The following is a 16,016-nucleotide window of genomic DNA, read 5'->3' on the forward strand; positions in this document are numbered from 1 at the left end:
AGCATCTCAGAGTGCCTCAAATCACGTCCTTATGCCTAAGTATAATTCACAGCTACTGGTGGAAGTTAGAAACAGGAATTTAACACCTGGCTTTTTCAAGGGACAGTCTTCAACGGCACTGAAATGTGCACGAAAATATAATTGCAAACAGCTTTGGGATTAAAAGCAAATATTCAATTTCATATTTAAGAAATCACTGAAGGGAATCACAGGTACCTCAGAGACAAAATCACTTACTCAGCTACATTAAGAGAGGACTAATTGCTCCCAAAGTAATAGAAACAGAGGGTTTTTTCTGCACTGAGTATCAACTGAAATTTATCAGTACTACTCCCATACTATCGTTAGTTTACAAGGTAATAGTAAATTCAGTGCTGCCTGTTCAATTTGCTTAATTTGCATGATCAGTTACTACAAAGCAAGTGTGCAAATTACCTAAAGGCACAGGAAAGCAGATCAACTCAAATAACATAGTACCTGCACATTATCCAACTCCCCAGAGCATTTGTGGTAACCCACTAACGCCACAGGAAAAGCTGTGTGCAATCTTGTGTCATGCTCCCGATGTGAGCATTTCAGTTTGGGGATCTGGCCCACATCATTCATTTTACAAAACCTGAACTTCAACTCATTATCATCCCCTCCTCCAAGAGAGGTACAGACAGTGATGAAGTGCTAAATGGTACCACCAGAATGACACAAAATAATATATTAATGTCTGCCCATCACATGTTATGTTCAACCATTTATAAAAAAATACGTAGTTAGTAGTACTTAGCAAATTATTGCAGCCTATTTTTAAGTGAACTTGCAATAAAAATAAAATACACCTTAAAAATAATTCTCTTCTGAGGGAAAGTTGAAGAGAAGTTATGTACAAACTGATGAACAAAAAAGCTGATAGAGAAGACAAACCACCAATAACAGCTCATTCTATTCCTGAACTTCGTAAAACATTACACATATTTCCAAAATATAAAATATTTAGGTTGTGTTATCAAAGGCACATACATCAGAGAACTATTCTGAATATTTAATTTTTAAACCTGAACAGGACCATATGTATAAAAAAGCCATTCTACAACAAAACACCCCCCTAGTTTTTATCGCGCTTGACACAATTGCAGGGATAGCAATTTAAAATCATCAACCAGAGAGATGTGCTTACAAGCCTCAAAGAACATTGGAGCACACAGACACTCAAGAGCAGCACACAGCTCAAACACTTTAAAGAGACAAACTGGATACCCATAATCATAAAATTCCAAGCATGTTTCCATATCCATTTCCATATCCATATCCTTCTCCTCTTGATCATCTTCTGCCTGGTCTTCCCTCTCTCTTTTTCCAACCTGGCTATTTGTCTACCACACGGTAAATGGGATTAGGAAGCAGAGGTGGCTAAAACAACTTTTTTCCCCTACGTTATTTTTCCAAGTGGATCAATTCCCTACACTGCATGGCCGCACAGATTTCACCGTAGGATGCAGTGAATTGTGCAGAGCTGGGAAAAACAAGCCAGACAAAAGGCGCTGATTAAACAGCATCGCTAGATGTGAGCACGAAGCCTGGGGGAAGCCACTGCTATTTCAGTCACAGTGGCTGCTGGTCTGTCACCTCTGTCCCTGGCAACGTTCCTTCCCACATCATCACGGACTTTCTTGCCCTCTTAAGTTGTTCTGCTGCTCAGTGTGAGCCCACAAGGAGGCTGAAATTGCACAGAGCGCGTTGAGCTGATCTGAGTGCTGGTTGCCCATCAAAGGGGACAGGTTCCTCATTCCTCTTCACAATTCACTGATTCAGCTGGCTAACACAGGCCAAAACCAACCAAACAAAAAGGGTTAATATTCCCCATTTTTCATTGAACAGTCAGATACAGAGACTCTGGGATGAGGACATGAGACCGGGAGCAGAGAAGACCATGCATTGCATCAGCACACTCCTTGATCGTTTCTAGCTGATCCAACTGCAGAGCTGCCCAGAAAGCAGGGCAGCTTTCCCAGTTTCCCTGTCCTCAGCAATCAGTTCCCCATTTCTCTGAGCAGGGATTAGTCTCCAGTGAGCAGATTCAACTGGCCACTTGGCCAACCAGTCTAGGTGGGACCTGGCAACCATGGCCAGGCTTGGCCAGTTTTAGAAGAGATTAACAAGGAGATTAATCACCCAAACCCAATGTGGCCATGCTAGGCTAAACAGTCATCCCAGCAACCCTCACTGATGTTTTCCAGCAGCCCCTTCCATGCAACTGCTTTGTCAGCAGAACAGGGACCTGCACTGAGGAATTCACCTAAATAGAAAATACACCAACAAAAAAGGGTGTTTTCAGTATGAGTCATCTCCTCAACGCAGCTCATTATATGGTCACACTCATACTGGCACAAAGGAAGGGGAAAAGACAAGGACAGAAATCATCTGCTCACACAACCAGGCTGCCAGGAGAGAGTCTCAAGACCAACTTGTGGAGGAGCAAATGTTTCACCTGCAGTTTGCTGCTTCAGCATCAGACACGATACAGAGACCACACACCCACAGGTCTGTACACTGTCCCCCATCGTGTCAAAATGAAATTAACTGTTTTCTTGCATTTTAAAGAGGATCTAAGATTTTAATATAAAAATTTAGTCCAAATCATTCATGTATACTCTTAAAAATAGTACATCTTATGCCTCGACCTGCTCTCACACCAGCTCTAAAAGCACATTTGCAGAGAATACCAGGAATATAGAATTTGTCATTTGTGACTTAAGGTAAAATGACATACCAAATGATTACCTTCCTTTCACTAGAATTCAGGCTATTTTTATTATTATCCCTTAAAGTTTGGGGGCCTTCTGCAATTTTTTTGTGTGTTTTGCTTCCTCTTGATTTTTTTACTTCCTTTCAAGGATCAGATACAGGCTGTTAAATCAATTTATATGGAGCAAGCCTGTAGATAAAGACCCTTGAGAGCACTATGTGGTCATCTTAGCCCTTTAAGATTGGTATTTTCTATAAAACCACAATCTTTCACAATGTCTGAGCAGAACGTTGTAAAATGCTAAGATGAAAGCAAACTCAGCTGTAGAACAGTTCACACTCTGCTTGCTTTTATTTGCCTAGATCTGTTTTCAGCATTTGTGCACAGTCAATATCATCTCAACAGGAACTGCAACTCAATTAAAAATACACTGAATGACCGACAGAAAAGACTTCCAGTCTTCAGAAGTATCAGTAATCCACAAAATTAACACAGTTAACGTCAGAAATTGAAATGTCCAACCTTCAAATATGCGATCCAGACGTTGCCGCTTCACTTTGTGTTTGTCCATTAGAGACGTAAGAGTGGAAGCTCAGAGAACGTCCCCACACAGCTTGGTGATGGTCTCCTCACACCAGCCACCAGTCAGAAATGCTCAGTCTTTTATAAACTTATTTTCACCTGTGAACAGAAAGATTAAATTATTAAACTTTAAAATACACCTTTTTTTTTTTTTTTTTTTTTTTCTGGTACCTCTTTCCAGAAAGACGATCTACACATTCCAAAGAACTAAAAAAAGAAAAAAAAAAACCATGAAGCTCTTAAATCATATTGGGTAACGTGGGTATTTCACAACAAACTGCTTTTTTTTTAAGCACGGAGAGATGCAAAGCACGGGGCACAGCTCAGACAAGCCAGTGTAGAAATGCTCCAACACAGCTGCTGTTTTCTGCCTTTTGACTGTCAAATACTTTTTTTGCCCTTTCACTGAACAAACCCCCCCCAGCCAACGCAGGTATCCTGGATGGGGCACAGGTCTGTGATTCCCGTAAAATGACAGAAATGTGTTCACCTGAAACGAAGCTGGAAAGCCACAACTTCGCAGGGCAGAGCTCGCAGTGAGAGAAAAACGCGCTTTTCGTTCTTAACTTTTAAGCTCTCGATGATGAAGGAAACCAGAGTTTCAACTTGGGAGTTGAAGGAAACAGGTCAAGGGGCACAGACACGAGGAAATGCATCACGGAGACGACGCAGAATGCCAACATCTATATCAACCAAATGGCATTTAGAGCAGGTTTATGCATGACTAGGCAAGCTCTTTGGCAGCAAATACAGCTAAGCACTTTTCAGATCCCGTGTAGCTGGGCAAGGCAGCGTGAGGGTATTGCAACAAGCAGTCTGCATTTCAAGCCAAACCACTGAGAAGCAGGAAGGGGGGATGGGGAGAGAGGGAGGAAAAAAAAAAAAATCCCTCAATGACAGCCCAATCATAGCATTAGAATATAAAATGCACATGAGCAAGCGGACGGGGAAAAATGATCCAGATCCTCTATAAAGCATAGTCAGAGCACCACTTTTATCTGCCTTTAAATGTCTCAGTAGCCTCTGAGAAACAAACTCAGACCACACTGTATTACAAGCACAGTGCACACCAAAATGAGCCAAATAATCCACCTCCCTGTTCCTTTTTATTCCTGCTCAACAGCTTTCAACATCAGTGGATAGGATTAAATGGCCTTACAAGTGACTGAACCTAGAAATCTGCTTGTTTCTTTCCAGAGGCTGAGCTCTGCTAAAACCAAACACAGGCACACTTCTTCAACATATGATCAAGATTCACGCACTCTGAGTGAAATGATAAAAATATTTTGAATATTAAGAAATGCAAATTAGCATTAAAATAAGTACCTTTATCAGAACTACCTGGCTTGGTGCATTTGGACTTGTAACAGTTCTTTTCTTTGTGGGCTTGGGTTTTTTTCTCATTTAAAATGGAGTTGATGTGCAACATTCACCATGCTTTTAACACTTCATTCAGCTTCATCCTCCTCTTCGCTTTCCCTCCACACCTCTTTTCCTTTATCCTCAAATTCAAGATTCTTCTGCTGTTTTGCAAAATGTCTGACTACAGCTGAATATAACACCCCATCATGTATAGAGGAAAAAAAGGTGATGAAGAATGCAGAACCCCATTTTTTTACTCTTTAAAAACCAAAAAGAATATTGCCATTTTTTAAATTCTCTCTTACATTTCCTAACATTTATATTCTTCTAAAATACAACATTCTTCTCTATTCAATGTGGTTCCATTATAAGACTGCAGGAGCATTACATCAAATCTAACATGGATTTTAAAACCTTAAAAGCCAACAATAAAACCACCAGTCATTGCTTAAGCCAACAACCTAAACTTGTGCAGAGGATCAGCCCTAAAATAGTCTTTAATTTATTTGCTTATCACTTCAATAACCACACAGAAAGATCTAAGGGATAAAACCCCAACCAGAACATAATGAACACTTAAAACACTAGTCTTGGTTTAAATTTTTATAGCTTATTTAATTTCCCATCTTGTAGAAACATATATGCCTGCTGGCCTCCTTGTGCTGTTCTGTTTATTCACTCAGCAAAAGATTTTTCCACTGTAGTCACTCTGCATGCAAAGCTGGATGACAGCTGTAAAAAACAGACCATCTGTAACTGTTGACCTACCACTGAATGTGTCACCAGATGTTTTCTATCTGTCTACAGTAGCTTCAAAGCATACCACATAAATCAAGTAGGTTTTTTGCTTTTAAACATTGTTTAAAAAATATTTTATTGATAGTAGGTTGTCATAAGTTTAAAAAAATATTTGAGCAAAAAATTAAATTAACATGTTAACACCGTTCTAAGTTGAACCCTCATACAGTTTTATTGTACATCATGTTCCAACACAAAGAGCAGATGATGATATAGGAAGCATTTCCCAGCAAAACAAAAGCCTTATAATTATGGAAGCTTTAGTTACTGCAATTACCAAACCACAACATGAATAATTGTATTTGAGAAATTCACTAAAAATACAAGCACACTGCCTAATGAATTAAAAATCTGAACACCAAATACCAAAGAGTATTTAACATCAGACTTCTGTAGTTCAATATTTTAGGATAAAGTGAGAATCCAAGTGATTTAAGAATATATATAGTGCTTAGCATGTATGTCAGGTAGTAGCTGAGATACCACCAATGCACAGAACCCTTCCAAGCAGCAGACATTTTAGATTAAAATATACACTGTTGAAAACAATATTAGAGTTTTTTCTTTCAGTTAAGCAGATGATTCCAGTGTATTTTTAAAGGGAAGATGCCCCTGGGCATTGCAGTCTGGAGCATTTCACTCTTTCTTAGGAAAGGAAGAGCTTTACTCTTTCTGAGACTTCAAGATAAAAGGAAAAGGGATTCTCCAACACGTTTCTAGGGGAGTGAGCAAATCCTACAGACTAGAAGAGAAGTGATACAAATAAGTCAACTTTGATTTCAGTTTTCCAAACAGATAACACTGGTAATGAGCATAGGATAAACATCAGTTGTGGCTGAGAAGATATGAAGGAAGGTCCATTCAAAACCCATGATCTTGAGTGATTGGAGGATGAAAAGGAAGCAAACTAAGAACTTTTTCTTTTTTTCTTTTTCTTTTTTTTTAAGAAAAGCAAACCAGGCTAATTATACACACAGAGTACATACATGGGTTGAGAAAAACTCCACATTATCAGGGAAAGAACCCCTCTCAAACCCAAAAGTTTGCAGTGTGCAGTGCAGGACCTTTTCCCCTGCATCAGTCTAATGGGAGAATTTTTCATGGACCAGACTGTGTTTCCACTGGATCTGAACAAGTGGGGAAAGCCTAACAGCAAAACTAGAGTGGGTCATTCATCACCTCACTCGCATAAAAATATTCAGAGTATAAACACATCTGAGCAGACTCTCACCTACAGAGCTACGAACTGCAAAGGACGGATTTCCACCTTTGCCTCACTGCCAGCTGCAGGCAGAGATTTGTAGGCCATCCCAAATCAGATGATGAAATGTAAGAAATGCAAAACAGAAATGAAAATCACTGGCAGATCATTAATGCATTGAGAATAAGGTCAGGAAGATTTGTGTTACCCTTGGGAATCCCAACCTTAACTTAATTTAGCCATTCTAGTACATGCTCCTTGGTCTGAAACTACATTGAGTTATTGAAATACTTTTTCTTTTTACTACAATATCAAAATGTATAATATAAGGCTATTATGAATTTATATTCCAATTGCAGTGCCATCAGTTTTGATGATCAAAAATTGGATAATTTTCCAAGACAACCCACCCAAACCAGTAACATCTTTATTTTCCATGACACCTCAGAAGCCTTGAAACGGCCACTCTGCACAGCCCTGGAAGCCATAAGTAAATACAATCCAAGCATTGATCCTCATGTTTACATGTAAAATATTTTAATCATCCTAAAGAACTATACATTTTGAAGTGACTGTTTGTTACAATTAGTAAACAGACCATCCAGTTCCAACCCTCCTGCCATGGGCAGGGACACCTTCCCCCAAACCAGGTTGCTCAAATCCCCATCCAACCTGGCCTTGAACACTTCCAATAATAAAATCTCCACAACTTCTCCAGACAACTGTTCCAGTGCCTCATCATCCTCACTATAAAAATGTCTTCTTAACATCCAAAGTCAACAATACCTAACATTTCATGGTTAAACAGTCACAGTCATCGAGACATCAGAAATATTCTGTGATATAACCTATGTTCCCCAGCTTGTGCAGTTAAAAGCAGAGCACCAGAGTACAAATTTAAGCCACACACTCTGTAATTCTGAACTCTGTTTTAGGGTCTCTGCTCTTCCCAAAGCATGAAGTAGTAAGCTTTTCTGCAAACCTAACTCCCTGTACAACCCACAGCTGAGAATTACTCACTCTATAACAATTACTGATGTTCCCCAAAAGTTAAGTTTCAAGTTTCAGGTTTTGTCCTTTTTTGGGAAAAGGACAGGCTATGACTTATGCCAAAGAAGGCTTTCTTGCAGTCAAAGTTTTTACTGAGAAATCGAAATTTATCTAAATTTCAGATTATTTCTCTAGGACAAAACAAAATACCTTGTTTTTGGCAAAAGAGAGGATATCATCAAGTTGATGAACAGCAGGAAGTAAAACGATGTAAAAATCCTACGAGAGATTTGCTTTATTTGAACATTAACCTAAAGATGTATTTACATAGTGAAGAGGTGAACTTTTGCTGTGGCAAGAGATGGGCTCTAACTTAAAAGAGGAAAAACAGAGCTGATGATGTAAGAGAGAAATGCTCTACTTGAAAAAGCTCTACAATTTGTAGTTGAACCTTTCTGATGCCAATAGCAGCAGCATTGGTTCTGTGTAAGACAAACCTTGGATCAGAGGAATGGTGTTTCATAAGGGAAGTTAAGTGATGTTTATGTCTCAAAGTTATACAATGGACTACACCTGCTGCCCGTAATCCAAACACAAACTCACAGAGTGTCAGTTTATGCGGTGCTTTATTCAGGGCCCGGGGTTCCTGTGGACTCCTGTCCCAAGACAGGTACCCAAAGACCCACATTTTGAACGCATCTTTTATACTATTTTCCAAGCAAGGTTACATGATTGGTTTTACATTTCACAGGAGACATAGTAGTTAAACATAAACTTACATATCACTTTGATTATATTCAAGTATTAATCCGTTTACCTAACTGTAAACATCGTGTAATTAAATCCCACCACCAGATTACATCCTATCTCTAGTTGCAAATTTTTCTTGTCTCGGTTCTACTTGACTTATTGTTTCTTTTTGGTCAGCACAGCCTTAATGTCTAAGCAGTCCTAACTTAGCTCTGACATGCCCTGACTTGTTTCTGGCAGGGGTCTTTTCAGGCCTATGCTCCACACTGCAACACACCTAAACCTAGAAGATAACTGAAAGATCAATATCTGAACTCATTTTTTTCCCTTTCTGTATTCCATTTCTAAAAGTATTATTACACTGTCCTTATCAATAGAAGTTTGAAAAATGTCTTATTAAAGTTATGGAGGAAGCTCAAACAGGAGGATGAGTAAAAGAGGACAAATACTTTTATTTGGGTGTTTCTTCAAAATGCAGCAAAAATTAAGACTCTTGCAACAACACTGGAACAACCTGTTCTGAAGTTCTGCAGGACACTTTTGTTCTCACACTTTATATTCTTTTCTGGAGATCTTGTGATTTACATTAAAAATTCCTGCAGTATAAAACCATCACCTCACTTTCACTTTACTCAAAGCTATTCTTGCAAAGATTTAAACTACACTTAAAAATAAGTATGGCCCATTGAGCAGAACAAAAAGAGATTAATTACCAGAAGAAAAAGACTATGTCAGACTTTCTGTGCAAAAATTCAAGTTATTCCATCTTGTCTTTAAAAAACTAATACCGAATTAAGAAGGAAATATCTAATTATATTTGTCTGTCAGACAATTTATCTTGCCATTAAGTATGGCTAAGCCACTTTGCCTTACCATTAGATGTCAGCACAGTCTAAGAGAAACTGTACAGGGAGCTTCAAGAACAATAAATTAATCACAAAAACAAAGCCACTACTGAATTAGACACGAGAAAGCAAGTTAGATACTCAGAAAAGGACTAAACCCCCAAACATTCCAATGGCATTACCTAAAACTAAGATGCATTTATCTCAAAAGAGATGGAGGACTAGAAAAAGTGCCTGAAAGGGCAGTAAATATGGTCCAAGGCATGGAACAGCTTGCTGAAAAATCCCCCCAGCCTGAAGCTGATACAACTGTGGGAAATACAGCAAATACATATAAAATACACACTATGCCTCAACTCAGTGTCCAGGGAGCACACAGTGAAATAGCAAGCCAGAATATTAAAAACAACAGGAATCTTCATCATGGAGTATGTAATTAAAGTGTAACATCTGGTGTCACAGGTATTGTGGATGCCAAAGCTTTAAGTGGTTCTTGAAAGGGATAAGACAAGTTTATGGGAAACCCATACTGATAATAAGAGCCACGACACCAACTCAGAGCAGAAATCCATAAGCTGGTAAATGCCAAAGGCAGGGAGAATGTCAGTGCGTGCTTTGTTCTCGTACACAGCTCTGTGTTCCACTGCCCAAATGTCCCTTGAGCTCAGCACTCAACATTTGCCAAGAAATGAGATGTTTCATTGACAGCAAGAGCAGAACAAACACGATGCTTTCTTCAATTATACACCAGTGGTCACTTTTGGAGCCAGCACACAGGGCAGGTGAACCTGCAGCCCCTTCTGATACACAAGCACCCCTTACATTCTTAGGGAATGCAGAGATACTCCACAAAATGGACTGATGCAGCCACGCAGAAAGTGAGGTTCCCAGCTCACAGGGATGCAAAAAAAATCTTAAGGCAAAATAAAACCAAGACAAGTTAGTGCTGCTATGCCCAAAAGATACTGATGGAATCATCAAGCTGACAGTGTCTCTAATATACAGCCCAAGAGACATCTAGAAAATCAACATAACTAAACAACTGCCAGTGCCATAAACTCCACCCTAGTACATAGTGAGCCCTTGCAGTAACAAGTGCCCTTTATTACTGGCTTGTTTTCCTTGTCATTGTAGCTTAAACTTCCAGCCATCAGATTTTCTTGCAGCTTTGCCTGACAGATGGAAGAACTCCTGATGTTCTCTGCAGAGGTACCCCTGAGGTGTCACCAAGCCACCCTTCAACCTTCCTGCAGACACCAAACTCCTCGACACTCTCCTAGAACATCAAGTTTCTGATCCTACATTGTGTCAAACCTTTGCATCTTTAAATTCACAAGCAAGTCACTACAGTACTGGTCTGCAAGTGCTAGAGCATGACAGAGCCTTTTAGGAGCAGTTGCTTCAATATCCAATGCAGGAGAACCTTTACCACTCTCCTTCACAATCCTTGGATATGCTCTGGGATCACACCTAAGAAGAAAAGAGTTTGCATTTGCTTCAGCAATTTTTTCATCACTAGTGCAAAGCCAGTTCTTTTTTTGGATGGGGTTCTCTGCCCCATGAGTACAGCCAATTTTGTACTCATTCTGTATTGGTGACCTAAAATTTGAATACAATTTCACACAATCACCCAGGTTGGAAGAGACTTTGATATCATCAAGACCAACTATCAACCCAACATTACCATAATCACTCCTAGACCATAATCCCCAAGTGCCACATCCAGACAATCCTTGAAGACTTCCAGAGATGCTGACTCCACCACCTTCCTGGGCAATTTGCTTCAAAGCCTGACCTCTCTTTCAGTGACAAAATGTTTTCAAATATCTGAGTCTCCCTTGGTGCAACTTAAGGCCGTTTCCTCTCATCTTTTCACTTGAGACACAGCAGAAGAGACCGACCTCCTTTCACTACAACCTCCTTTTAGGGAGTTGAAAAGAGCTTTGAGGTCCCCCCTAAGCTTCCTCTTCTCCAGACTAAACACCCCCAATTCCCTCACTGGCTCCTTTTTTAACACATCAGCAGTTTTTACTCTATTTATGAGTGAAGGTGTTTTTTCCTGTTGCTAAAAATGTTCCAAATAAGGCCAAGAACACCCTTTGTCAGCCCGCCACTAAAAACAAAGGTTATGGGCTTTTGACCTATTGTCCATTATCTTTTTACTCTGTGGATTACTTTTTGTACTATTCTGTCTTTAATTACTTTAGCACCAAATAAAATGTCTTACAAAATATAGCGTAACAAATAATAATCATAAGCCCTTATTTTTACGGCACAGGACTGTAAAATGTCCTTTTTGACAGGGAATATGGTGAAAACAGTAGAGGAGGTTATGATAGTAATTCTGTCATTAGAAGCTTTTTATGAGGTATTTGTCTTCACCATAAGGTTTTTTTCCCAGAGCTTTTTTTCCTTAGCAGCATTCTCTCTCAATTATACATCTGTCCACAAGCCAAAAATTACTCACTGCTGAAAATGAATTACTGCAGATGTGTATGACTACAGACAGATGGGAAGCATCTCTGCTGTCTCAGATTTCTAGGTCATGAATAAAACTTCGTTGAAAAACTCGAGCTATTAGAAAATTATTAAAGGGTGGCAACCCTTTTTAAAGTAAAATTTCGAGTAAAATTGAAATTATATCCTTAGTGTCAGAAAACACTCATTTACTGAGCAATACTACAGCTTGTCATCAAACAGTATTTCTAAAAACTTCCATTTCAGGTGTTCAGCACAAGCTTCTTCAGAAAGAGCGTGGTGAGAAGCCTCAGTCTTAGTCACGAACAGCTTTAAAGGAAGGGAAATGAAGAGAGGGGTGTGATTTTTCTAAGATCATGAATCTGATTCACTCACATGTCCAATTCCTGGCTTTGCCCCTCACTCTCTGACCTGAGGAATTCAACCTGATGGCTTCATAGCCTCCATTTCACCCTCCACTGCTTTGGTCTGTAAAGGAACACAGATACACCCACACCAGTGCTGGAGATGCTGTCAGACCTCCTGCTTTACAAAGTACTTTAAAACTTCCAAATGCAACCCATTTAAAAATGTCAAATAAGGGGGTTGTTAGATCAGTGTTAAAGTAATCACCTCTGCATTTTTTTGAAGTCTGAAATGAAAGAAAATTACGTTGAAAGAAGATCAATCTCCACTCACTTTTTTGTGACCAGGCTGAAGAGCTGGAAGCCTTCCTGCCTTTTGGAGAGTTGGATAGAAGAGACAGTAACTGTGTAAGTGAATGAAACAGTCTTAGAGAATTTTGAGACACAACAGCAGCAAAACTGAATTGCCACTAATTCAAAACTCAAGATTATCGTTATTTGAATCGAACTCAAATGAATAATATGTATTTAATATTTTAATGCACCTGAGAAAGCATAACAGGATGCAAAGTATTAGTCATCACTCATGACAATAAAAAGGCTAATGCCTTGCTTAATGAATTCTCTAGCAAAGGAAACAATTACTGGTGCATTTCATGAACCTCTATTGCTAGAAAGGATTTGAACCAGCAGGGAGAAAAGATTACTTTTAACCTTTTATTGATTTATTGACCCTTTTTTTTTTTGTCTCCAAGAAAGACACAAACCCACATCAAAATGCCAGGCACATGGACTGAGTGCCTACTCCATGTGTGAAACTGGTTCCTCTGTCACAGATCTACTATTAGAAGTAGCCCATGGATGTCCAAAAACCTGTGCTTTAAGATTTAAACTTCACAGATTTAAACTACTGATTAAAAAAACCCATATGTTTGTTCAGCAAAAAATAACAAAGAGTGGGGAAGAAAGAAACTTTTATTCTGAAAGTAAATAAGAAATCACATCTAAAGGCATTTAGGTTAGAAATTTAGTTAAGGCTAATTAAGTTTAGACAAAGAACTGTGGGTCCTGTGTTGGTTTTTTTCTCTATACCAAAAAAATTGATATGTTGGATACTACAAGTCCAGAGGAAGCCACTGAAGTGATGAGAGGGCTGGAGCACATCTACTATGAAGACAGGATGAGAGAGCTGGGGTTGTTCAGCCTGGAGAAGAGAAGGCTCTGGGAAGACCTTGGAGCACCTTCCAGTACCAAAAGGGGCTCCAAGAGAGCTGGAGAGGGACTTTTGACAAGGGCATAGAGGGACAAGACAAAGGGGAATGGCTTTAGACTGACAGAGGGCAGGTTGAAATTAGATTTTGGGAAGAAATTCTTTACTGTGAGTGTGATGAGGCACTGGCAGAGAGAAGCTGTGGCTGCCCCATCCCTGGAAGTGCTCAAGGCCAGGTTGGATGGGGCTTGAAGCAATCTGGTCTAGTGGAAGTTGTCCCTGCCCATGGCAGTAGGGATGGAACAAGGTGCTCTTTGAGGTCCCTTCCAACCCAAATCAGTCTATGATTCTATGGACATGTGCACCTGTGCTGCTGTAAGAAAGCACATTAAGTACTGGGAAAACACTTTTTGAGATTGAATACTTTTCACTTGAAGAGTAAGCTGTGTAATACTTTAATATTATGACTTGTGCTTTATTTCTTCAAAATTACTTTTATACCTAAGAAGAATTCTAGTGAAGTAACTTCATGCAGATAAGGCAAATACGATTCTTGGTCACATTTTTCACTTTGCCCATATTACTGCCCCGTGGCAGCAACATACCACCAGCAGGATCAGTATCACAACAACATAACCCTCAGAATATAAACTTGTATCCTATGAAAAGCCATGATGTGCAGCTCTAGATATATAATGATGGACTGGATACACCTGACATGCCTCATGTAAGGCATCTTTAAGCCAAGTAAGTATAAATTCTTCCTGTAATACTTTGTGTTAATTAGAATACTCATTATAGATTTTAAGAAAGGAAGTTTCACCCACTAGTTACTGCTGATATTATAAGTTTTGTTCAGTTACTAGAAGCAGAAAGAAAAAAAACAGGCAGACACTTTGCAAGATTAGACTTCCAGAGACTGTGTTTCCAATTATGCTTTGATTGAAAACAGAAAATACCAAGGATAAAGCTTTGCTCCTATAGTTCCTACTCTTCAGACTATGGCAACTCATTCCAGTCAGAATAAAAGATACCTGGTCTGGGTATTCATCTATTGCCTGCTAAGGTGCTCTGGTAAAACTAGATTTCTTAGTAGCACATAAATTAAAAATTATTTTTAAAAAATTGCACATTGCAATATATAAATTTCATGTGTTTGGTTTTGGGGGTTTTTGTTTGGGTTTTTTTTTTAATGCAGTACAAATGCTGGACCATTGCCTTCTCCCACTTTAATGAGAAGATAATTTCCATCACCTAAACACAGTAAAATGGTAAATATTAAGTACATTTCTCAGAAATCAATATTTTAAAGATTATAAATTGTGCAACTTATACCTGATCATTAATAATATTTAGCAACAGCATTTCCACACTTCTTTGACATTTCTGATACATACTACTACACTAAGAATAAAAGAGATTTTTCAAGTGTAACACTAGATATTGGCAAAATGCCTTCCCTCCTTACTAAGCAATAAAGGCAATATGAGACAAAGAGACCAAACAAGTGGCAAGTTCAATTTACACTCTTCATGTTTTAATTTAAGCCATCTTTGTCAAACTTTGCACCTTCACCTACAATCCTATAAGCCACAGAACAGTTTGGTTTGGAAGGGACCTTTAAAGATCATTTAGTCCAACACACATACCCCCTCATGATGATCAGGGACACCTTGCACTACATGGGGTCACTCAAAGCCTCATCCAACCTGACCTAGAACACCTCCACTGATGGAGCATCCACGGATGCAGAACCAAACCAAAGATGTTGCATTTTATAGATCAAAACCAGTTTGCAAGCGCCGTAAACTGTAGCTATACAACCACCAACTATTAGAATACCTATCTGGCAAAACAGAAAATACTACCAAGCTCTACAAAAATACCTAACCAGTTTAATTACCAGATTAATTCTCACTGTGGCTCCCTCCCCCTTGGACTCCTGGAAACAGCTATCCGGCCTTGAAGGCATCACTGACCAACTTCCCACTATCAAACTTCATACTCAAGTAGAGAAATTGTTTAATTATGAATTCTTCCCCCTCCCCATTTTGGTGTCAGTCCCCATCTCCTGGTATGACATTTCATTAAGAAGTTTCCAGCCAGCTACACTCCCCTCTCCATCACAGTAATAACAGCCCACTTCCACACCTTGCTAAATTCTATAAGCAATCTCCAGTGCAATTACAGGAATTGCTTATGCACAAGATGAATGCTAGTGGCTAGGATATTGTATCCTTTAACACCAGTAAATGCAGGGAAAAAAATAATTAAAAGCACAATTAGATAGTTCCACACATCTGAAACTGGCTGGCAATTGTGTGATATCATGTATTGTAACCAACACTGGCATCCACTACTCATTTTCCAAACTGATTATGATTTATCTCTATTCATCATTTTTAAGCTCATCCACTCATTCTTTTATTCAGTAGTGGGAAGGCAGACAAGCCACTACAGGCTGCTTTGCTATGGAGTTCTGTAAAATTTGCTTTCAGATACAGAGTTTTTCAGCTGGATTTTCTTCTCTTCTGTTCACACACAGTACTGAGATGTAGTCTCTCTCAAGAGAAAGAACCTTACAAACTTACATTTCAATGAAAAGCTTTGTCTTTCCTCTAAAACAAACTTGAAATTCGCAGAAGGGGACAAGCAAGCACTGAGATCATTAGGTAGGTGTTAGAAAACTTAGAAAGCTGCTTCACACTCACATCAGAAA

The 16,016-nt window shown here is 39.1% G+C and overlaps 1 protein-coding gene across 2 annotated transcripts in view; it reads right to left on the minus strand.

Annotated features, from left to right (window-relative positions):
* CTBP1 (C-terminal binding protein 1) overlaps positions 1-16,016 on the minus strand; it is a 234,579-nt gene that overhangs the window by 180,524 nt on the left and 38,039 nt on the right. For both annotated transcript variants that reach the window (XM_050338088.1, XM_050338087.1), the window contains exon 2: positions 3,260-3,418. In XM_050338088.1, the coding sequence (XP_050194045.1) occupies positions 3,260-3,308 (49 nt within the window). In that variant the 5' untranslated portion in view covers positions 3,309-3,418. The remainder of the gene's footprint in view (positions 1-3,259; positions 3,419-16,016) is intronic.

Source organism: Myiozetetes cayanensis, unplaced genomic scaffold, assembly GCF_022539395.1.
Source record: "Myiozetetes cayanensis isolate MyiCay16 unplaced genomic scaffold, myiCay2020 scf7, whole genome shotgun sequence".
Classification (NCBI taxonomy): domain Eukaryota; kingdom Metazoa; phylum Chordata; class Aves; order Passeriformes; family Tyrannidae; genus Myiozetetes; species Myiozetetes cayanensis.